We start from the raw sequence: 23,453 nt of genomic DNA, 5'->3' as shown, positions 1-23,453 counted from the left end.
GGAGTGTACATAAAGTGTTTTTCATAGAGTCATAGAATAGTTAAGGTTGGAAAGGACCTTAAGATCATCAAGTTCCAACCCCCCTGCCATGGGCAGGGACACCTCACACTAAACCATGCCACCCAAGGCTCTCTCCAATCCGGCCTTGAACACAGCCAGGGATGGAGCATTCACAACCTCCCTGGGCAACCCATTCCAGTGCCTCACCACCCTCTCAGTAAAGAACTTTCTCCTTATATCCAATCTAAACTTCCCCTGTTTAAGTTTGAACCCGTTACCCCTTGTCCTATCACTACAGTCCCTGATGAAGAGTCCATCCCCAGCATCCTTATAGGCCCCCTTCAGATACTGGAAGGCTGCTATGAGGTCTCCACGCAGCCTTCTCTTCTGTACCTACTTCACTTCCTACCTCTGCTTCCTTACTGCACAGTATGTTTGTCTGTGCATAAGAAGCCTAAGGAAGAGTTGAACATGGCTGTAGACTTTTCCCCTCATTTTCTTGTGTCCTGCTCTGAACCACAAGCCTCACGGTGACCTCTAAACAATAGCCCTAGCACAAAAGGATGTTGTTCTAGAAAAAGATAAGGATGTGCAAGGCCTAACTCTGCTCTGCCAGAAGGCAAAGGGACTGCTTGTCCCCTTGTATCTGTTGTCAACCAGATACAGCCAAGGAAACTAGTGGAGTGGTGTTTCTGACTTTGGTGCTGTTCCCTTAGTCCACAGAAAACAACAGCGATATTATGCCACAGCTCAACAGTGTTGTACAAGATTCCCTCTTCCATTGAATTGTTCTGCCAGGCAACAGTCAGAACACAAGCGACAAGGCATAGAAAGCTGGAGCCAACACCCCAGTTCCCTTCACGTTACTGAGTTCATAAAGAGAGGCTTCTGCTTGTACGCTCTGAATGTCCGTTTCTTCCACATAAGATCCAGGCACAATGCTGCCTTACAAACCTTTAACAGGCTCGCTGTTAGCAGGCAGATCCTGACTGTCACACCCACACTGTTATACCCTCATCCTGAAAGGCTTTCAGGAGGAGGGTACTGCTCTGCTTGTGTGGGGGAGGAGAAATCTGGCCTTAAATCAGCTGCCCTCCAGGAGGAATAGGAAAGTGAGAAACCCGATGCTCCAGATAAGTCTTCCTAGAGGCACGATTTAGCCTCCCAGGAGAGACAGGGATGTTTGGTTTGATTTTTTGTTAGATGATTTCTGCTTCTTCTGTTTGATTTTTCAAGATCGTTCCTCTGTGCACTTTCAATGACCAGTCTGTTTTCTTTCTTTCTTCCCGGGCCAGTAGAGCGCTTCATCACATCACATCTCAGAGGCCCTGGAAAGAACTGCTCTGTGCCGCTTTTGTCTGACTCGGAAGAGAAAGGCCTTTGTGTCTGTGAGGTTAAGTCTTAATCTTGAAATTGTGGTTGAAAAGGGAAAACAACACTGAGCAGAAACAATGGAGCCAGTTAAAAGATCATCATTCCAAAAGCTTAAGAAAAGAGTCTGTAATTAAGCCTTGAAATTCTTCATTTCTCTTGGATGAAGTAATTGCTGGAGAAAAAACAGCCTTCAGTGACGTGCCTCCGAGTCCACAGCTTTCAAACAACCGCAGGGCCATCCTATGGGAATCCCCAGACCCAGTGCAACTGGTTGTATTAGACTCTCTAACAGGAGCGAGCATGTGAGTACGTGTATACACGCGTGTGGGGAAGGAAACACTTTCATGCATGGTGATAAGCTTTCAGGTACAACCTGATTTATGTTTGATAGCCCAATACCAAAGCGTGCTATGAATCCTCTTACTTCCATCAATACGTTTGCAGTTCAAGCTCCTAAAAGTTCAGATATTCGATAACTAAACCCCCCAATGAATATGCATAAGCTAATTTGCATTTTAATGACTACTTCCTGCAGAAATACATGTGGCTTTCTTCACATTTTACTCCTGGCACTTTTTTAATCCAGCAACAGTAAGACAGTCATTATTTTAACATCTTACTCTGCTATATTTCCAGTGATCATTGCAAGACTTGTGTTCTTAATGTTCTGGCACCTAAGGCAAGAGCAACGTCAATGGTGCAAGATCAGAAAAAATTGCCAAGCATAATACCTGACATTAGTGGAAGTCTTGCTCCTAGATCAAAATGGTGTCATGCTAAGTCTGGCTTGCAGCTACAAATGCATATGTGTTAAAGAACTGGCAGCCCTGTCAATGTGGATGGTGTCAGTGGAGCAAGGTAGCCCTAGCCCTTACTGCTTCTGTAAAAGCCCTTGGGAAAGTCCATTGCTTTAGAGATCCCAAACCTGCATTTGCTTGCATAATGATCACACACACGTAGCAGTCATCTGTTGTGACTGCAGAGGACAACATACCGCTGTATTTTGAAATGGAATCACATAATGGGGGAATATCTGCAGCAGTGAGAATGTAATCATTACATGAGTAAATACAGCATCATTAGCAACCGGGACAAGTACAACTCTGTTTACCAAGACCAGCTTTTGAAAGAGCTAGGTGGTTTTCAGCCATTGTATTTTCTTTAGTGCTCTATTCTTTTAAAATGTGCATCAGAGATGAAAATCCCTGTTAGTACAGACCTCAGCACCTTCAGTCAGCAAGTCAGGACAGTGAGTGTTAATGCTATCACTCCGTACTCAATGCAGTCTCTCACAGGACAACTTGCTTGCGCAACACAATGCAATCTCTGTAATGCTCTGTTAGAAATGCAGTGAGGAATCATGCATGAAGATGTATCTGTATTTGAAAAGATCCTTAGCATTACTTGAACACTGGGCATTTTCTATTCAACATGAAAACAGTATCAGGAGTTTGCTAAGCTCAGCAATGCTTGTTTATTATTTCTACATCCCCAAGAATTCTGCATTATCCCCACACATTTTACACAGCCTATTTCCAGGAGACAACTTCTTATAATTACTGGCAGCTTCTCATTTCTCCTACACTAGTCCATGCAGCTGAAATACTCTGCCACCCCTTTGGATAACCTTATCTGTGAGAAACTTGCTGAAGTGCTCTTTGGTTTATAAATCCCTGGTTTATAATTCCACAGTAGCAATCACATCCCTGAACACAAAACCCCATGTCTGAGGGTACTCAAACACTAAGAGAGACAGACAGAATGCACCAGTCCTCAAAAATATGTTCATTCCCAATTACAAGGACAGTCTGTGCAAAATAAAAAATAATGGCACAAACACAAGAGAAGGCATAGTCTAGCTTACAGAATATTGATTATTGGAGATGCTAATAGTACAGAAAGGAAAGAGGAAGAAAACATTCACCTTTTGTTCTAAACTGACTTTGCAAAAAGGAAAAAAATTCTTTACTCTTTCTGAGGCAGGGCATATTTTAAATGGAAAAAAATCACTGAGAGGTCACAAGTAAGAAACTGCATCGCAAGAGCCCTGCAGGCTTTCCTCAGAAGTCTCTTTGTCAGTGACACAGGTGTGAACACAACATCATCCCACCAACCATTATACACCCTCTTGCCTTTTACAGATGGCCAGAATCCCTGGGGCCAGTGGAAGACCACAATTTGCCTGGCTTTGCAGAGGCTGAGCCTGCTCACCTCCACCCACCCTTCTTCTTATTTGTTAAAAAGGAGAGAAGTGGAACAGTGACTAAGGATGGATGGTACTTATATAAGGATGCCATCTGCATGGTTTTTCCTCACCTTTGCCTCCTCATTGACATCCCAGGTAAAGGACACAGCATTGAATGCAATTTCTTCAATATTCCCAATGGTATTAAAACTCTCCTTGTAATCAGCTGTAAGAAACAACAAACAAACAAGACTCACAAAAAAGATTTGGACTTTCTCTTTTACAATGCATAGTAGATCTTTGCTTTTTCAGCTGGGTTGTCTAATACATCAAAACTACCACACATATTGTTTGTGATGAATTATTAATAAGCTTAATTGCAAAGAGGTAATATACCGCAGCTTGAGTCTTACACATATACATTACCAGCTAATGTTCTTGCAAAATATTGCTTGCCCTTAAAAAGGAATCCGTGACTGTAGTGGGAATGAGTGGGTGCATTCATTAGCTTGGCTAACGAATGGCCAAATCTGGAAAATTATCTAGAAGCTATTGAAACATTTAAATCTTTATGTAAATAAACAAGCTAAAGAAGCTTTCTAAATGGCTAAGAGCTATCACTGGAGGAAGTGACCAGGAGTGCACATTTCTTGTGGAGCCATTTCAAGTCTCCCAGGAATTACTGCAGTGAATGCTGGATTTCTATTTTTAAAAAATAAAACAAAACAGACAAAAAGAAATTAAAAAAAAAAAATCCTTTCCCTAACGTGTGTATGTTACTAAAATAGCAAACAGACACCAAGTATTTTTAAATTGTCTGACTACAAATTCTTCAGCCTCTTCACACTTCTTTCCCATGGGCTGTTAATACTATCAATGAGCTAACATTTCAGAAGGAATGCAAAGCAAGAGGGAAGAAGCCCAAATTTCAAAGATGACCCAACCCTTCCCCAAAAACAGTAAGGGTGGAACACCACATAAAACAGACAACTTCCAGGTCTTCTTTATAATGAGAAAGAACAAGCCCCCTTTTCTCTCCCTTTGCCAACCAACCACACTTTTTTCTTTTTGATGATAGGTTAAGAGAAAGACCCAGTTTGCAAGTAAGTAATATCTGCTTGATTAAAGGAACTTCCAGATTGTTCACGCGAATGCATCAACTCTCTCTGGGACATATACATTTCCTGAGAATCCCTGAGGGCTGTAATTGGACTCAGTGCCAGAGGGCTGAGCTCATGTCATGCAGCAGTCTTGATCTAATATTGCACGAATCTGTGCTTCAGAAGCACACTGGCTCTTAGCTTTGTAATCAGTTATAGAAAGAGGATGTCTTTGTATTCTATAAATATAGAAATTCCATAAACTCAAACGGTTTCAGTATTCATTTCCTTTGCCCTTCTAAAAATACACTGTTGCTCTCTAAAAAAAAAAAAAATTCTAAGTAATAACAATTTTAAATTTATTTATAACAAAACCATTGCTGCAATAAGAATTTTTTAACATTTGAGAGGTGCAATGAGTATACTTGTCTCTCGTCACAAAGCACAGGCATGCTGGCATGGTTTTGGATACAGTAAAAATTCACTGTTCTGACCATAAGAACAGCACAGGATATTTGGTGATGCAGCAAATGAATACAGTTTGAGAGGGCAGCATGCTTTTCATTCCCATCATGAACTCAGATCTCCTTTCTAACTGAAGTAATTGGCTTCACTATCTTAATTCAGTGTGGGAATGCAAATAAGAAGAATTAGAAGACACATAAGTAGTTTAATATGCATGTGCACACATCCACCCACCCCTTAAATTTATGATTCACCAGAGAGTGCCTTGTGCAACTGACTGCTTCATATGGGCGTGCTGTGTAGGTGCACTTTGGAAAGACACGAACAACATGTCTTGTAAAGACACATGTTTTCTTCTCTTAAATGGCTGTCAGAACCTCACATCCCACCAGCCCTTCCCTTCCCCCAACACATGCCTCCACTTCCTTAATTGCCATACACAAATCTCATGGAGCATCTATGTGACATGCTGTTTAAAAGCAGAAGTGCATCCTATTCCCCTCAATTTACAGTTATTTAAAGAAGGATCCTCAGTTGATTAAGAGAGCATTTACACTCAAGGTTATCTGAAAGTTGCCAGTGTGACTACATCTTTTCCTCTTCTGCTGTTGTGATTACCAGAAAACTGGGGTTCTTCCACATGCAAGAAAATGGCTCTACAGGAATTATTTCCTTTTTGTTGGGTAAACTTCATATTAAACTATGGCAAATTACAACATTAAACACTAATAATTTGCACGCATTACATGCCACTGTAGTAGGTTTTGTATTGTGCATATAAATAATACAAACTGTCCTGCACAACAAATATGGGCAAGACTCTAGAGCACAAATAACCCCAATCCAAAACTTCCACACCCACTCTTTATGTCCATGTTTGAACCCATTCTGGTATTTGTCAGATTATGGTACTGATTCTAAATAATCAATATTTGCTGCAATCCAATATTATATTCTACATAGAATCATAGAATAGTTAGGGTTGGAAAGGACCTTAAGATCATCTAGTTCCAACCCCTCTGCCATGGGCAGGGACACCTCACACTAAACCATGCCACCCAAGGCTCCGTCCAAACTGGCCTTGAACACCACCAGGGATGGAGCATTCACAACCTCCCTGGGCAACCCATTCCAGTGCCTCACCACCCTCTCAGTAAAGAACTTACTCCTTATATCCAATCTGAACTTCCCCTGTTTAAGTTTGAACCCATTACCCCTTGTCCTATCACTACAGTCCCTAATGAAGAGTCCCTCCCCAGCATCCTTGTAGGCCCCCTTCAGATACTGGAAGGCTGCTATGAGGTCTCCACGCAGCCTTCTCTTCTTCAGCCTGAACAGCCCCAACTTTCTCAGCCTGTCTTCATACGGGAGGTGCTCCAGTCCCCTGATCATCATCATGGACAGAGCCTTGGGTGACATGGTTTAGTGTGAGGTGTCCCTGCCCATGACAGGGGGTTGGAAATTGATGATCTTAAGGTCCTTTCCAAGTCTAACTATTCTATGATTCTATGATATACTTGATAATCAGAGTGAAATCCAAAATAAGAGAGAAATGGGGCTACCAGCAGATTGCCAGACCATCTCCTGAAGATGGGACAAATCTAATACATACTCCTGTCCTTAGTAAGCTTCTCTTACTGCCTGATTAAATGCTACTCCATGACATATCCTGGCATTTGCTGATCTCCCTCATAGACTCGTAATTCTCTCTGTTAACTACACAGGGCTTGGACATTAACTCAGTATTCCTTTAAAGGAGCTCTTTAGGGATCTGATTTTTTCATGTAAATGGAAATCTCCATAGAGCCACACAATAATTTAGTTTGGAAGGGAACCGTGGAGGTTATCTGCTTCAACTTCTACCCTATCTCCACTCAAAGCAGAACTTCAAATTTGGATAAAGTTGCTCAGATTATCTGATGACAAAACAAGAGGATTTTGCTAAATGCAGCTTGAGACTTGTAAGAGAAATGTAGTTGGGAGCCATTCTGCCCTAATAAGCCAAATATCCACAACTGTCCTGGTTTTGGTTGGGATAGAGTTCCTTTTCTCCCCAGTGCTGTGTTTTGGCTTTAGTCTGAGAACAATGCTGATAACACACCAATGGTTAGTTGTTGCTAAGTAATGCTTACTCTGATTAAGCACTTTTCAGTCTCTCATGCTCTGCCAGTGAGGAGGGGCACAAGAAGCTGAGTGGGAGCAGAGAGAGGACACCTGACCCAAACTAGCCAAAAGGGCATTCCACACCACAGCGGGTCATGTCCAGTATATAAACTGGGGGAAGTCACCCTGGAGGGAATCATTACTGCTCAGGCTGGGCTGGGTATTGTTCAGCTGGTGGTAAGCAATGGTATTGTGTATCATTGCTGTTTTGTGGTGTTGGGTTTGGGTTTTCTTTTTGTTGGCTTGGGTTTTTGGTTTTATCCCTTTCTCTCTGTTATCTCCCTTGTTATTAGTAGTATTATATTGTACTTTAATTATTATACTGTTCTTATCTCAATCAATGGGTTTTATCTGTTTTCTGATCCTCCTCCATATCCCACTGGGTGGGCAGGGGAGTGGAAGGGAGTAGGGGGAGTAAGTGAGCAGCTGCGTGGTACTGAGTTGCCATCTGGGGTTAAACCACAACAACAATGCAGGTCTCAAAGAAAGTGAATGTAGTTCAGAAACATTGTACTTGGTAGGAACCAAGGCTGTATTTCAGCTGTTCTCAAGAAAACACTAGTGAGCACATATAAGTCTTTCTCCTGAAAACGCTGAGGTAAACTCTTAAACTTCTCACATCTTTCAGGGAGTGCTGTATCAGTAATTACTATTACACCAGGCTTTGCTCATATTTGCAGTCCAAATAAAGACTAGTGCACTAGAGCACCTCAAAAGTCAGCACAGACCTATTTCATCTCAACCTAGCGGAAACAATAGACATTCGCTTTAACACAGATAAACACACAGTTCATGCACATCACTTGTGCTGCAGAGCACTATTTTACAGAACATGTGTCATAAACTGACTTGTTCAGGTAAGGGGACTGAAATGTGGCGGTACACCATAAGTGCAGTGGAGTCAGAGAGTGCCGGCAGTGCAGTAACAAGCTCCTCAGCACATACCTTCAAAGGTATGAGCACAAGCACTACAAGCTTATAGGGACTAGCACACAAAACCAGGCAGCCTTCAGAAAGAGCTCTGACGTGGCATACTTGCTCTTCTAACATGTCATCATAAGAGTCATCTGGTCTGGGGTGGAGGTTTTACTCCTTAACTACCCCAACGGACAGGGGAAAAAAGAAAAGAAGAAAAGAAGTTGGGAAAACTGTTCAGCCAGAACTATACTGATAAGCCAAGAGGCAGAGAGGAGATTCAGGAAGAGCTGCTTTGACCAAATAGCCTGACTTTAAATAATGCTAGCTTCAGTGGAGGCTGCAGCATTTCAAAGTGGAAAGGCATTGCATGAGTAGAAAACACTTAGGGACTGATCATCCTGTTCAATCACCCTGAAGTCTTACAGCGCTCTCTTCAAGTAACCGCGCCTTTTTCCCCTCCTCCTCCTCTCTGCCCCCTCTCATTCCTGCCATTCAATGGTTTGGTTCCCTCAGGCGGTCAAAACAAGATAGACTTTGTCTGCTTTGGTCTTGCCGACTCTTTTGACTGGAATCTGCTGCAGATGTCTGCATGGGTAAACTGCATGTGGGAGGGAAGAAGCGCTTGATGTCTAGACACTCCCACAGATTTCAACTTCAGGCTCCTTGGCAGCAGGAACGTGTTCTTCCTTTGCTAAAATCTCCCAAGCATGTGGATAGGGCAGTTGCGGCTGAAATCGGCTTGTAAATACTTTGGATGGGATGAACAGTAAACAGGTCTCTCTGGATAGCACAGCAGAGCTCACTTCTCCCTGACACCAACAGGACCCCCAAACTGGGGTGCAGGAGTCCTGTGTGCTCCTTTGTGGTCACCATATTGATGGCATCTTCACTCTCAGGCTGCACTTACACACCTGATTAGCTAACATAACTGTTATGTGGGCTGCTGCTGTTACTGGATCAAAGAGCGCATCAGCCTTTGAAAAAATAAAGGAAACAAACACTGCCACTCCTGCAGAGGTGCAGACCTTGACTTCCTAGCAGCAGAAGGTGGAACACCACTAAATATGCATGCAAGAGGCAGCTCTTCTTTGTGACTACTGAAAACGATTCCTTCTGCATCCTGCTTCATAAAGCCCATAGCCTAGTCCTAGCAGGGATGAGCCATTGCTAAAAACTGTGGTACAAGCCTTGCAGCCATTGCCAATATATCCCACCACATCCCAGTGTAAGGTACTAGAGCTTCCCACATCCTGCAATCTTCCCTGAAACATCTGGAGATCCTCTTATACTCACCAATGTCAAGGACCCTCTGTTTAGCTGTGTGCTGCCGAGAATGCCAGTATTTCCAGTATTTCAGCTGTTCGTCCCTGTTTTTATCCTCACTGAAAACAACCATGACCACGCTCTAAGAAAACCAACACCAGAAATTGCATCAGTTAATATAATTAGTAGTCAGATACACAAAAATTAAAATCTCTGCTATGCCTCTAATGCTGATCCAGTCACCACTATCTATCAGTATATTGGTTGTAAGATTGCTGATTTTTGTTCCAGTGCAATATTGCCATGCACTTAAAGACTCGGGGCAGAAGAAATGTAGTTTGAAAATAAAGCAGGGCCTAGAATTATGGTTTTGATAGTCCAAATAGAATTTAATTGCATTCTTTAATTTAGGAAGTCTAAGTTCCCTTAAGTAAAAAGTGGTCATTTCAGAGGATTCCCCAGTTCCAGTTCTGATCCAAGTTCAGTCCAGTTGTTGGAATTCCAATTCCTTGCCACTCTGGAAGATGACATTACACTGTAAAGGAATGTGTTCTTATGGAGTTTAGGCTCACTGGCTAAAGGTAGGACATCTTCAAGTTTAGCATACACAGTCCAAATACCCTTTCTTGGAGCAGGACTCTTGCGTACATGCATTAATAACAAAATCAGCATGACTACTGAGTTTTGCTGAGCTTTTCGTCAGTTCAATATCTGAATTCCTTTTGTTAAACTGTGTGATTCAAAGGAAACAAATTGAAACTTCAAGCAAAACTTTGCATGTGTAATAAAGGCTTTTTAAAAAAGCCCTGTTGTAGGCAAGCAAAACAAAAAACCCCACAAAAAAGTGAAAGAATGCTCATACTAGGTAAAATGAAGTGAAAAGAAATCACAAAGAACAGAAATTTAAATACATCTAAATATCCTCTTTTGTTTCCATTTTTCATTTAACCCTGAGTCACTAAGCTCATAAAAAAACATCATCAAGCTGTTTCATAAGCCAAGGAGCTGGATCACAATTGATTCATGATTTATGACCCTTCACACAATCACCACCATAACTCTTCACATGCTCTGTGACCTTCCGCATTCTACCTATAAAAGCTGAACGTCATCATTGCGCCTCTCATGCCTTGCTACTGTGTGGGTATATGTGTGGATGAGTCCTGAACTATGCATGTGTATACTGGCTGGCCATCAAGTATGTGCTGGCTGGCCAGCTGATGCACTAACCAGAACTGACACTGCAGACTGTAGCTCTTCAACCAACGAGACAATCTTTCTTCTGTATGAAACACTTCTATGGAACTTACAGAGGTTTAATACTTTGAGAACCTCTTGCACCTATCAGGTTTGCATGGAATTGGCAATAAATTCAACAGTTCCTTGGCTGGGAGCCTGACAAACAGGACATGATCGTGAAAGTATGAAAGTTGCATATGGTTTCACAATCTTCTGTAAACTGTACACCCTCTAAAATAAATGGTCTCATCTCTTCTTTACAATTTTCCATTCTATAATTCTGCTGGCACAGCTTCAAAGCTTATGTGGCTGTGCACTGAACAAGACTTATGAGGACTGGTTTTCAGCCAGACCAGTGAGCTCCTGACTCTTGTTGTAGCTGTACAAGTACTACAGCTGGCACCACAAAGTTGGAAGGAACGAGTGGCTGGCAGGGAGAGAGATTTTTCAGCAGCACAGAAGTCTTAAATCAGCTTCAGCCAACAGTAAAGCACCATCATCAGTCTCATGTCCCTAGGAAATCAGGCTGAAAATTAACTGCTGTTCAGGTTTACAAACAATCGCTTCTCTTTATGAAGTCTCTCTACATTTTATGTATGATAGAAACATAGATTGTTGTCTGCTTCACATTGACTTTCACTGGTTCCTTCAACTAAAGTCACAATATCTTGCTGGTACTTCATTTATTTGGATGGAAACACTTTTGCAGCCTCATATATATGAATCCCTTCCATCTTCAGGGTGAAATTTGCAGGGCAGCAACTCTGAAGCTCATCATTCATTCTGAGGTCACTGGGTTAGGATTTGCTTACTCAAAAACACTACCAGGGAAAACAGAAGGCCTGTTCACGAGGCAGATGTTGCTGAGTACTCAAGCTCCAGTTCTACCTGTGGAATCTAAGATGCAAGTAATCCATTTTGTCATACTTCTGGGTGAACATCAAGTGAAAGCTCACACTTATGCTATGTAAATTATTTAAAAGTTATGTCACAAAGGATGGCTTCAATTCTTCACATTTTGGCTGAAAAGTAGCTGTTGAAGAGCATGAGTGAGTGAAGATGGACTTACACAGCAGCTGCAGCAATTCTTTGACTTTTTCTTTAATCACAGCAAAGGTAAATTCACCCATGTCAAGTGCGGTGTCTGTGCAATTACCATTGCCAATTCATAAACTGAGGCAGATATGTGTATGACTAACTCATAAGATCACACTTTGAAAAAACAGACCCCAAGATATTTGAGAACATCACCAATATGACTCTCCCACCTCTGCACGAGGCGTAACAGTAAGTTTGCTTTGTCCTCTCCCACAAGAAAAAACATAATAATAAAAACAACCAACCACAAATGCATTTATCTGTAGAACTGCATTCCCATCTAGGAAAGAAATGGAACTATACCCTGACTTTGCTGATGGGATGACGGAAACATTTGTTGTCACCCGTCTCACTCAGGGTGATGGCGTAGAACTGTCCTTTGTTCAAGTAAGTCATGGGCCCCTCCCCTTGCTTCTGACGCAGAGATTTGGTTGCTTCTAGTGTGTACTGAAAAGTGCTGCTGAAAAGACAGGGAGAGAAACACCAACAAAATCCACATTACTTTCTCCTTTTCTATTTGTCTCCATTTATTACTTATTTCATGCATTGTATAAGCAAGGCAGAAGAAGCTAATACTAAAATTGAAAGAAAAGGTTACACAGGTATTTAAAAAAGTAATTTGCTTTTTCCAAGTCCATCATATCTGGCAATCAAGCACAAAACTATCTGGACTTTAAGTCTCTTGGATCAAAGACTACATCTTTACTTCCTCTGAAAAGAATTATGAAGTACAAGACTATATACCCACAGAAAGAGTGTCAAATACCGGGAGGGGATTTAGTATGATTCGCAGGAAATCAGCTACTTCCACAGACATTTAAACTTAGAAGCATCACAAAAAGGGAAACAACAACAAAAAAACAAACAAAACACCTCCCCCCCCAAAAAAAAACCCAAAGTATGGACATGGAGAATGGAAAGTCCAACTGTTACTTTCAGCACAGTGCAGAGAAGGAGTACAACCAGAAGGTTCATTTGTTTAAAGAGAACATGCAATCAAAGTTTTTACAAGCAGTCTTTTCAAAATTAACCAGACAGAACGAAGTACCTGCATTTAGTTGTATCTGCAATCAAGTAACCCTCCTTTAGGAAAAGACAAAAATTAGAGAAAAAGAGTTTGCTCTTATGGTAGAAGTCAGATTTTAGAAGACACTCCTTCAATGCAGAACCTTCCACCTTTAAAGCAGCTCTCAAACCATGAAATATCAAAGCTCCTTTAACTAGTGAACTGTTAGCTGAATACAATTCTCAAAGAGCCTCTTCCAGCTGCCTCCTCCAATAATGGGCTTGAACAATAATCCAATAAAAATGATGCCCGCAGCTCCTCACATTCTCTTAAATGAAAAATAATGTTAACCTTGCAGAATAAATCTCTTCAAACTGCATTTGGAAGCTTAGTGCAAGGAGTCATTTGCAGGATGTCCTCACAAATTGGAGTTACGGAGGAAGCATTTTCACAAAGGTCTTAATTCAGCAAAAGTATTTAAGCAATATTGAAGTAGAACTAAAAGGATGAATATCCTGGTCTTAAACAAGAATGTATGCTTAACTTTCTAGTTCAAGCAAATACTCTGGATCATCATAACACTGCCATAGCAATATGGAAATAAGGGGAAGACAAAAACATTTTTAATTATCCAATAGAAAAAAAAATCACTAAAATGCATGAATACCATTTAAATCCTCACTGAAGAGAACACAGAAGAAAAAAATGTGATCCACTGTAAGAAGTTTAAGAAAGTTTAGTATCAATTATTTATTTTAGTATCATTCAAGCAAATTAAGACAATTTCTAAGTGTTTCTCAGCTTATAAATGGAAATCCAGTCATTTTTCTAATTGCTTAAAAGTTACAAATTAGAACAAAAGTAAGGTAAAAAGCAAAAAACTTCACCTAAGGTAAAAATCTATACCTATCCAACCCACTGACAACTGTACCAGCACTTCCCAACAATGCAGTTGCTGCTGACACAAAGGTTTTTGCACACAATGTGAAGGCAGCATGAAGGGGACTGCACTCTCCTCCACTGCCGCCCACCATGGTGTGTGCTGCTGCAGTCCCTCTGTCCTGCGTGCAAGGGGGACAGAGGCTCTGTCAACACTGGCAAGCAACACATCCAACATGTCCGTCCAGGTAGACTGGAAGAGCAGAAACACTGGTACTGTGGACCCAGCATCCATCCTGCTGCATATGCTTGTCCAGCAGATTGACCTCCTATCAGCAGTGGAGGCACATCCTCAGATCTAGTGTCACACAAAGAGGCTGCAGGTTGCATGCAGCAAGGCGCCTGCCAAACATGCTGAGTGCCCTGTGAGATGCATCTCAAAACCTTCCAGACAGAAGGCCTGATGAGGATGTGTACCGAGAAGGGCTTCAGATAAACTAAAGGCAGACATACAGTGTCTTAACAGAGCTGCCTACAGTCTGCCACAGTCTGGTGTTCTGTTTCCTGGCACTCTGTTTCAGAAAGACGTCAAAAAATGCAAGTCCCAGACACACTGCACCTGGCCGATTTTGCAGTCTCTGTGTGGTAATACTTGAGAATTTTCTTCTTGTTCCCATCTGGCAATCAAAGTGTGCCCTATAGCAGGAGGATTACTCTTACCCCTAAAACTTATTGCAGTCACTCAAATTATTATAATACTATTCTGATTCTCACCACGAGTCTTAACTAAAGCCCTCTGCAGTCATTAAAGGATATTCTACCAGCCTTCCAATTACTTTCATGTTCAGCCCTTCTTTCTTTCAACCTGAAGTTTCATTCCTGAGCACCTATCACTTCCAGGTAGCTCCCAGGAAAGATATATTTTGTTTTTGTGAATGAGCATTTGGATGTTTCGTTCTAATGTGGACCTGGGCCATAGCATGAAAGACAATGTCTGAGAATCGTTAACAATGCCAATGCATCAGGATTCAATTTTATAAATATCCAATGCAGTAAATGAGCAGTCTTTGCTAAGTATCTGTTTCATATGTACTGCCTATACAATGACTCAGTTCTGAGCTCACTGTAGTTACTGATTGTTTTAATATTCCTCAGGAAAAAGATCAAGCTGTAAGGAACCTCCACTACAGCAGCAGTCATATGCCTACTCTAGGAATAATATGTAGGCATATTCCTGTTGCTAAAGTGAGAGTAAACTCTCAGACATCAACAGAACCATTCACAAAGGTAAAATGAAGCACCAGCTTGTAAACTTTACTAATCACAGTCTTTGTTAGTTAAAGTGACTCTGCAATGTTTGCCCATTCTCTGCATGCATTTTTCTGTGCTTAAGGAGGACACTAATCTTTTCAAACTTCAGTTTCTGAAACTTTGTAAAAAACTTTTGGAATTCTTAGGGTGTTTCACGTGGCTTGTAACAGGTGCTTCCTTTATTTTATAGGTAAACATGAAGTACTATAACAAGCAGTGTAAAATGTCAGGGGGGTTTCCTAGAAAACCTACTAGGAATAGCTAGAAAAAACAGAAGGGAAAAATAAAGATGGGAATTCCATAAGGTTGGTGGAGCCAGAGCAACCATCCTGGACATCTAAATTGTGCATCCTACCATGCTGAAAGGTGAGGAAGATTTTCCATGACCTGGCTGTCAAAGCCCTATTACCTGGGGACCTCTCTCAACAGTTTTAATCTCCACATCTCCATGGAGCTTCAGAAGAATTACTAACTTAAAACAGTGCTGAGGGAAGATAATAGATGAAGATATAAACTGGTCAGATATGAAAGCTAACATGCACAGGAGAAGAAGGGGAGAGTCAAGGGAGCCCTGCAGGTGCCCCAGTGTGATGAAAGAGAGGGTGGGAAGTGGAAACAGGCAGCCTCTCCTCATACATTCCCACATGATGCCAGTCAACACATTTCAAAGCTTATGCCATACCTTGTTTGTTCATAAATATATTCTTCAGCTCCCACTGACACACTGCGATACTTCTGAAAAATAAAAACAACAATTAAATATAGTTTGATACAATCAAAATGCAAACGCCAACGAAAGTAGAATTACATTTGCTTAAGGACCCCCAGAAGAAACTATCAACTATTAAAACTTGAAATCCCCCAAAACTGGAGTGAATCCTACATGGTCTTTACATTAGAAATTCATAATACATTTATGTCAAACTTTTAGAGTTTTGCAGAATGTAACTGCTACAAGATTGTAGCTGAAAAACATCTGTCTTATAAAACCGCTTGCTTACACATTAATATATTCTAAAACAAGCCTGTAAAAATGTACCAAGTCTCAAAGATAAGCAGATTTTCAAATTAAATCAGTTTTTCTACAGACTTCACTTTTTGGTTTATTTTGCTGTATTTAAAAATGTGTGTAGTCAGCTGTCCTTAATGACTACAATGAAATGCTTACAAAAATTCAAATTGCTATACTGCCTTTGTTGAATAGGAGTGGCGACAGGCTAAGAAAGTATTTTACCTTTAACATGATAATAAAGCATTTTACCTTCAAGACCAGGTTGGATGGGGCTTTGAGCAACCTGATCTAGTGAAAGGTGTTCCTGCTCATCGCAGGGGGATTGGAACCAGATGATCTTTAAGGTCCCTTCCAACCCAAACCATTGTGTGATTTTCTAAGATTCTGTTTGAGCAAAATGCAGGCTTTACCAGATGAAAGGACACCTACAGTCACTCTTTAAAAAATTAGAACACATCAAAAAAATTACATTAAGGTAGAATTCTGAAGAAAAAAAAAAATTAATCTTTTTTGCACAGACTAAGCAAGAATTGTACTCTGTCCTTTAGAGCAAATGAGCCCATTCATACTCTAGTATGTAAGCATTGCTTCTGCTGCTTTTTGGCTTGCCTGTTGCCCAAAACATGTTTTTGCTGATGTGTCTGATTCACCAACGGATCATTACATTTAATCACCAGAGCTTCTTTTGTGATCACCCAGTTAGCAATTAAAAGCTGGTTTGTGTCCAGAAGTTTCCAGAAGCCAACCGTATCCTGGGCTGCATCAAAAGGAGCGTGACCAGCAGGTCGAAGGAGGTGATCCTGCCCCTCTACTCTGCTCTCGGGAGACCTCACTTGGAGTATTGTGTGCAGTTCTGGTGTCCTCAACGTAAAAAGGACATGGAACTGTTGGAACAAGTCCAGAGGAGGGCCACGAGGATGATCAGGGGAGTGGAGCACCTCCCGTATGAAGACAGGCTGAGAAAGTTGGGGCTGTTCAGCCTGGAGAAGAGAAGGCTGCGTGGAGACCTCATAGCAGCCTTCCAGTATCTGAAGGGGACCTACAAGGGTGCTGGGGATGGACTATTCATCAGGGACTGTAGTGACAGGACAAGGGGAAATGGGTTAAAACTTAAACAGGGGAAGTTTAGATTGGATCTAAGGAAGAAATTCTTTACTGAAAGGGTGGTGAGGCACTGGAATGGGTTGCCCAAGGAAGTTGTGAATGCTCCATCCCTGGTGGTGTTCAAGGCCAGTTTGGACGGAGCCTTGGGTGACATGGTTTAATGTGAGGTGTCCCTGCCTATGGCAGAGGGGTTGAAACTAGATGATCTTAAGGTCCTTTCCAACCCTAACTATTCTATCATTCTATGATCTATTCTGCTTCTCATGGATCCTTGACTTCTGCTCTTAAGGAAATGTTCCTAACCAGTACATAATACCTTTGCACTTAACGAGTATCTGACTGGATATTTGTTGTGGCACAGTTGTGCAGAAGGTAAAAACTCTTTCGAAATTGCCTGACTTGACTCCCCTGATCACCCTCGTGGCCCTCCTCTGGACTTGTTCCAACAGTTCCATGTCTTTTTTATGTTGAGGACACCAGAACTGCACACAATACTCCAAGTGAGGTCTCCCGAGAGCAGAGTAGAGGGGCAGGATCACCTCCTTCAACCTGCTGGTCACACTCCTCTTGATGCAGCCCAGGATACGGTTGGCTTTCTGGGCTGCGAGCGCACACTGAAGCCGGCTCATGTTCATTTTCTCATCGACCAACACCCCCAAGTCCTTCTCTGCAGGGCTGCTCTGAATCTCTTCTCTGCCCAACCTGTAGCTGTGCCTGGGATTGCTCCAACCCAGGTGTAGGACCTTGCACTTGTCATGGTTAAACTTCATAAGGTTGGCATCAGCCCACCTCACAAGCGTGTCGAGGTCCCTCTGGATGGCATCCCTTCCCTCTGGCGTATCAACCGAACCACACAGCTTGGTGTCATCGGCAAACTTGCTGAGGGCGCACTCAATCCCACTGTCCATGTCACCGACAAAGATGTTGAACAAGACCGGTCCCAACACCGATCCCTGAGGGACACCACTCGTTACCGGTCTCCAGCCGGACATTGAGCCATTGACCACAACTCTTTGCATGTGGCCATCCAGCCAGTTCTTTATCCACTGAGTGGTCCACCCATCAAATTGATGTCTCTCCAATTTAGAGACAAGGATGTCATGTGGGACAGTGTCGAATGCTTTGCACAAGTCCAGGTAGATGACGTCAACTGCTCTGCCCCTGTCCATCAGTTTCGTAGCCCCATTTAGATAAACTAAATACTCTTAAGAAATCTCACATCTGAGGGGTATTACAATAAGGATGGTCCCATATTAATATGCTAGTCGTCACATTTTATATGAAGCCTAGAGGTTGCCATTGTCAAAAACATTCAATTTACTTACCTATCGTTGAAAATTTTGTCTATACTATAAAGAACTAATAAATTAATCACACCTAAATAAGAATGAAAGAGATGAGCAAGGTATAATTATGTAATTGTTGAAATTGTATCTGAATAATATAGCAAGTGACTGACTGAAGTGTCCACTACCACAGGAATCTATAAATACTCAGCACTCTTCAGTATAACAGAACTAAGTCACTCAAGAAACATTTTGAAACTATTTCTAAATACATATTCGTAATGTGTTTAAATATTGAGCAAGTATCAGAGCAAATCTACTGCAGCCAATCTCACCAAGTGAATAGGAAAACTAGTAAGAACAAATATATTCCTACTTTAAGCACTAACTTAGCACAAGTTTCTCTTTTGGTACATTTTAACATTTTGCCTTATGCTTTCCCCATACCTTCACAGAGCTGTTCCTACACAATGGCACAAGGCTGGAAAAGCAGTCACACACAGCACATGGGGGCTAAGTGGAGTTTCGGATGCAAGGCCAATGTATGGATCTAAACTCCCTCCAAGTTAAACAACTTTGCATATTTGATAGCACTTTGCAGTGTTTCCCAGAACCAATCAACGTGATGGAATCACTCAGGTACAGCACCTCGGGGAAAACCACAGGTACAGTACCACTGGAGACACATAAAGAGCCATTTAGCAATAACGATAAAAAATAGCTGATGTGATTTGATAATGCAGAGCAGTGTTTCTAATCCAAAGTTTGATCTTACTGATTTTTCAATGGCAGGCTAGATTTCTTCATTAATTATTCATGTAGTTGACCTAGATGTGTTCTATATCTGAAAATTGATTTCACCTCCAGACATCCTGATCCATGATGCTTGTGTGGAGACAATTTACTTTTCTATAATACACATACAAACAGTAAATGTCTTATATATCCGGTCAGACTAACTCAGCCCTAATGTAGTTTGCCTTGTACTTTTGTTACACTTACAATTTCATAAGAGTTAGAGGAGAAAACACCAATGACATCTTTACCCCCTAATATCTCTCATTATTTACAGAGCTACTGTCAGCTTTAAATAATTTCTACATTTCTGGCTTGTTTGCATTATTCTGCAGCAGGCAAAAGCAGAGAGAGGGTACTCACCATATTAAAGTTGACTATAATTAGTCTACCTCAGCATAACTGTAAAATAGTTACAAGGTAGCTCCTTATCTCTCTTCTCATTCCCCTACATATACACCCACCAAAGTCTCCCTGCCTGTTAACTTCTCCATTCCCCTTTAGTCACCTAATTCTACTACTTTTTCTCACTCACCCATGTTGCAGAGTTAAAGCTTAGTGCAACAGACAGCTTCTGAATAAATTACTTGGGTTTATCTAGCAGCAGAGACTCATTTGCACTTTCAGAAGAACATTAAGAACTTCCCAGTCACAAAGTGGCTGCTATGTCTTACTGTTATGAATAGCTCAGAAGACAGATCTTGCTAACAGCAAACAAATCTTCTTTCAGAGTGGCAACTATCCTCTACTCGAGACAATAACCCAGAAGACAAAAGATAAGGGTCTATTATTCTCAGATATTCGAATAAACAACTTTAAATCTGCCTTCTGCAATGCCTCATGATTCTCCCCTATAATCAGAGCACAGACTGACAGGAACACAGCAAGAAGCAGAACTGAATTTGTTGAAACAAGCATCGCTGTTGTTCTAATGGCTCTTGTGGACAGCTCAAATCACCTTATCTTGTTTACAGCTTTTTATTGAGTTCTTAGATACTAATTGGAGGTGAAAAACTTACTTCTGTTCCTCCATCTTTGAAGGTGTCGTTGTATGTACTGTCAGGAGTACTGCGTTGGTCTTCTTTGAGATAATTTGTGTGGGGAGCAATGTTGGACACTTCATACGGTTCAAAGATAACACCCCGGTGCTCCTCATTTTCTCCTCTTGCATAGTGTGCTTGTGGGGTCATGAAAACAGGGGTGAATTCCTCTGCTTTAACCACAGTCACTCCAGTCCCAGTGATGGGTGTTGAGCTCCCAGACACATTTGTGTTGTATTCCCTTTTGGATGACTCCAAAGGATCTTGATTCAAGGAAAGATTAACCGGCACCGTCTTCAGGACTTGCACACGGTTCTCTCCCCCACTCAAATTACTCTGAGCTTCTGTGGTGTTAAGACAATTTCTGTGAGACAAAACCAAAAAATATTATGAAGTGTTCTGATAAGAGTAAACCTCCTCCTTTAATAGCTTAATGTTCTTAGATGGCCGGGAAGGAGATCTTTGAATTCTGATAAGCCATTGCCGTAAGATGTAGTACACTAACAAATACTAGACAAAAGACATCGTTAGGCAAGCAGAGAGATCCAGAGCTCTAACAGCTAGAGAAAGATAATGCATTTGATTTAGCCTATAATCAGTATGACTTGTTGCAATAAATTCTGGGCATCCAAGGTTGCTTTTGCCTTGTCTTATAATTTGGATGCAAAATCAAACCATCAGTGCAACAGCCTTTGGGCATAAAATAAGCATAAAGAGTAAGGTGAGGGATGGATTACTCACAGTAGATAATTTGCATGTGAAATAGGCAGAATATCAACAGCAAAGTTCATATGCTGATGCATGCTCTTTCAGGCTGTTGACAGGCCACTACTGTTTGTGTAACTCTGGTACCAATGCTCTTCTGTAAGGGCAAGCCCAGGAATCCCATTGTATCAGAGTAGATCAGTAACTACAACAGCTGCAAGGTAACCTCAAGCTGCATTCCCACATCTACCCACAGCTGCTGTTGAAAGCAATGTGATTGCTGATAGTAGTTGCACTGACATAAAATTGTTAATTCATAAAACTTTTAGTAGATGCAACACACTGCTTTGTTTTCAACACAGGACATTACAGTTCCTCTCTCTCGGCTTTCCACCAAAGGCCAGTTTTGTCAAATCACACTCAACTTAGAAATTTCTATGGTGTTTACATAAGAAAACCTGTCCCTCAAAAAAAGTCTCATATTCTATTTTGAAACAGTGAATTTATACAACTACCTATTTAAATTTCCACTTCACACAGCCAGTGTAGTCTATCTAAGGTGTCCCAAATTAGCTACATTGAAATAAACCTTATGTAGCTTCTCTCCACCATAATTTTACATGAAGATACCTTCATATATGTACAAACTTAGGTCTTTCTACATAAATATACACTCTCTCTTGTCCACAAGTCTTAACAAAGGCAGGAGTTAGCTTCCTCTGACTCTTGAAGTCACTTTTAGCCTGAGGAAGGCTGAAATCTGAGAGGAGTAAGAAAATAATTTTGAGCAAATAATTTTAAAGAGTCACTTTATTTGCTTCTGGGCAGACCCTAGGTTATGTTAAATAAAACTGAATAAATCAGGTTACTGAGGCCAAACTATGCACTTTTTATTTTAGAAGAAAATTGAAAGAAAAGCAGCCAATAGCCAGCTGTCCATATAATCTGATTTTACTAACCTCAGCAGCAGCAAAACAAGACACAAACAAATAATGAAACTTTCTGCTACTTCACAAATTGCATGTTTAATAATAACGTTCAAGTTTTCTAATAAACTAAAAGTAAAAAGGAGTAAAGTTTGCTTCCCAAAACAGTCTTCATTCTTTTACCTTCTGAAAGAAACCCATAAAACCTCGGGTTATCATAGTTCCTTCAGTTCATAACTGATCAACACTGTTAGTAGCTGGGTGTATGATTTTGAATAATACTGTACCTTTTATCTTGGTCTTCTTGATTATCACTCACTTTGTTAACAGACAACAGCCTTTTATCTCTGGGAACCTGAGAACAACACCAGGCATGGGGTCAGGTAAACACAACTGTCAGGTATTTGCAGCTTCAGACTGCTCTACTGCAACAACTAGAAGAATGTAACCACATCAGTGTTGTCTAGTTCACAGATGCCAGGAGCTGTTTTTCTTTGGGAGACTAATTTTGAACAGAAATAAAAGATCTGGGAAAAAAAAAAATCTGGGGAAAATAGTGTAGGTATTGTTTTCTTTTCTAGTTCTTGGGCACACCAGTCTGGAGCAAAGCACTCTATGTCCTTATCTTTGCAATACCAAGCTAGGCCAAGCTATCTCAAAATCAAAGCTTATATTCCCAAACACAAGCACACTTTTCACTGAATAGTAAAAGATGAGAAGGAATACATGATGCTTTGATGAGCTCTGCATGGAGACCCTTTTAGCTCAGAGAAGAAAGGGTTTTCGATTAAACCACAAGCGCCAGCTAACTCCTCCTGTTATAGAGCAGTCTGGAGGGTGCAGGACTTGTACCTAGGGGAAGTTTGTGAATCCTTCACTTTCCCAGCATGCAGACAGGTCAGGGCATGTTGACATGTCATCAGAAAACACTTAATTCTGCTTTGCTGAGAACATCAACAGCCATGAGGATTAAAAATCCAGTAAAATCTGTCCCCTCAACAGATTCAAAATTGACACCAAGCAACTTAAAAGATTTGTCTTCCCACATACCAGTTTCCTGACACCAGCATAGATATGAAATCCCCAAGGGCAAAGCTGCTGCCATGACCATATTGTTTTCTTGCTGAACCAGCAATTTGGGAGCTAAAACTTCTATCTTTTACAAAAGAACATACATCAATTCTGTCTCAGCACTTAACTCCAGATTAAAGGGCAAGAACAGATGTAAGAATGGGCTAAAGCTGTGCCTTTTATCTTTAAATACTTTCAGGAAATATCAGGAAAATATCTGAATTTAGAGGAAAACCAATACTACAGTGCACTACAGTAGCCAACGTTAACACCAGCTATATCTGCAGGACAGCAGCAGAGTTAGAGTGCCAACCAGAGCCTTTCCTTCTCCTGGGACATCCTCTCTCCCTATTAAGCATCCTGCTGGTTAAAAAAAAACTCTTTCATGTATTACAGAAGTGGGATCCAAGCCACATTTTGCACATGTTGGTTCCCTTGTTAAGATCATATATTTATCCCTGAAGGAGGGTGTTATGTTTAGGTAAATATTAGTACAAGAAAAAGGAGAAGAAA

General features: G+C 41.1%; 1 protein-coding gene across 1 annotated transcript in view; it reads right to left on the bottom strand.

Annotated features, from left to right (window-relative positions):
• GRHL2 (grainyhead like transcription factor 2) overlaps positions 1 to 23,453 on the bottom strand; it is a gene marked incomplete at both ends in the record, with an annotated part of 64,903 nt that overhangs the window by 27,736 nt on the left and 13,714 nt on the right. Inside the window, 6 exons of the mRNA XM_080609726.1 lie at positions 3,691 to 3,785; positions 9,499 to 9,610; positions 12,109 to 12,265; positions 15,684 to 15,736; positions 20,218 to 20,602; positions 22,157 to 22,224. Of these exons, the coding sequence (XP_080465852.1) occupies positions 3,691 to 3,785; positions 9,499 to 9,610; positions 12,109 to 12,265; positions 15,684 to 15,736; positions 20,218 to 20,602; positions 22,157 to 22,224 (870 nt within the window). The remainder of the gene's footprint in view (positions 1 to 3,690; positions 3,786 to 9,498; positions 9,611 to 12,108; positions 12,266 to 15,683; positions 15,737 to 20,217; positions 20,603 to 22,156; positions 22,225 to 23,453) is intronic.

Source organism: Psittacula echo (genome assembly GCF_963264785.1).
Source record: "Psittacula echo genome assembly, chromosome: 2".
Lineage (NCBI taxonomy): Eukaryota > Metazoa > Chordata > Aves > Psittaciformes > Psittacidae > Psittacula > Psittacula echo.
This window is presented reverse-complemented; position numbering and strand designations above follow the sequence as displayed.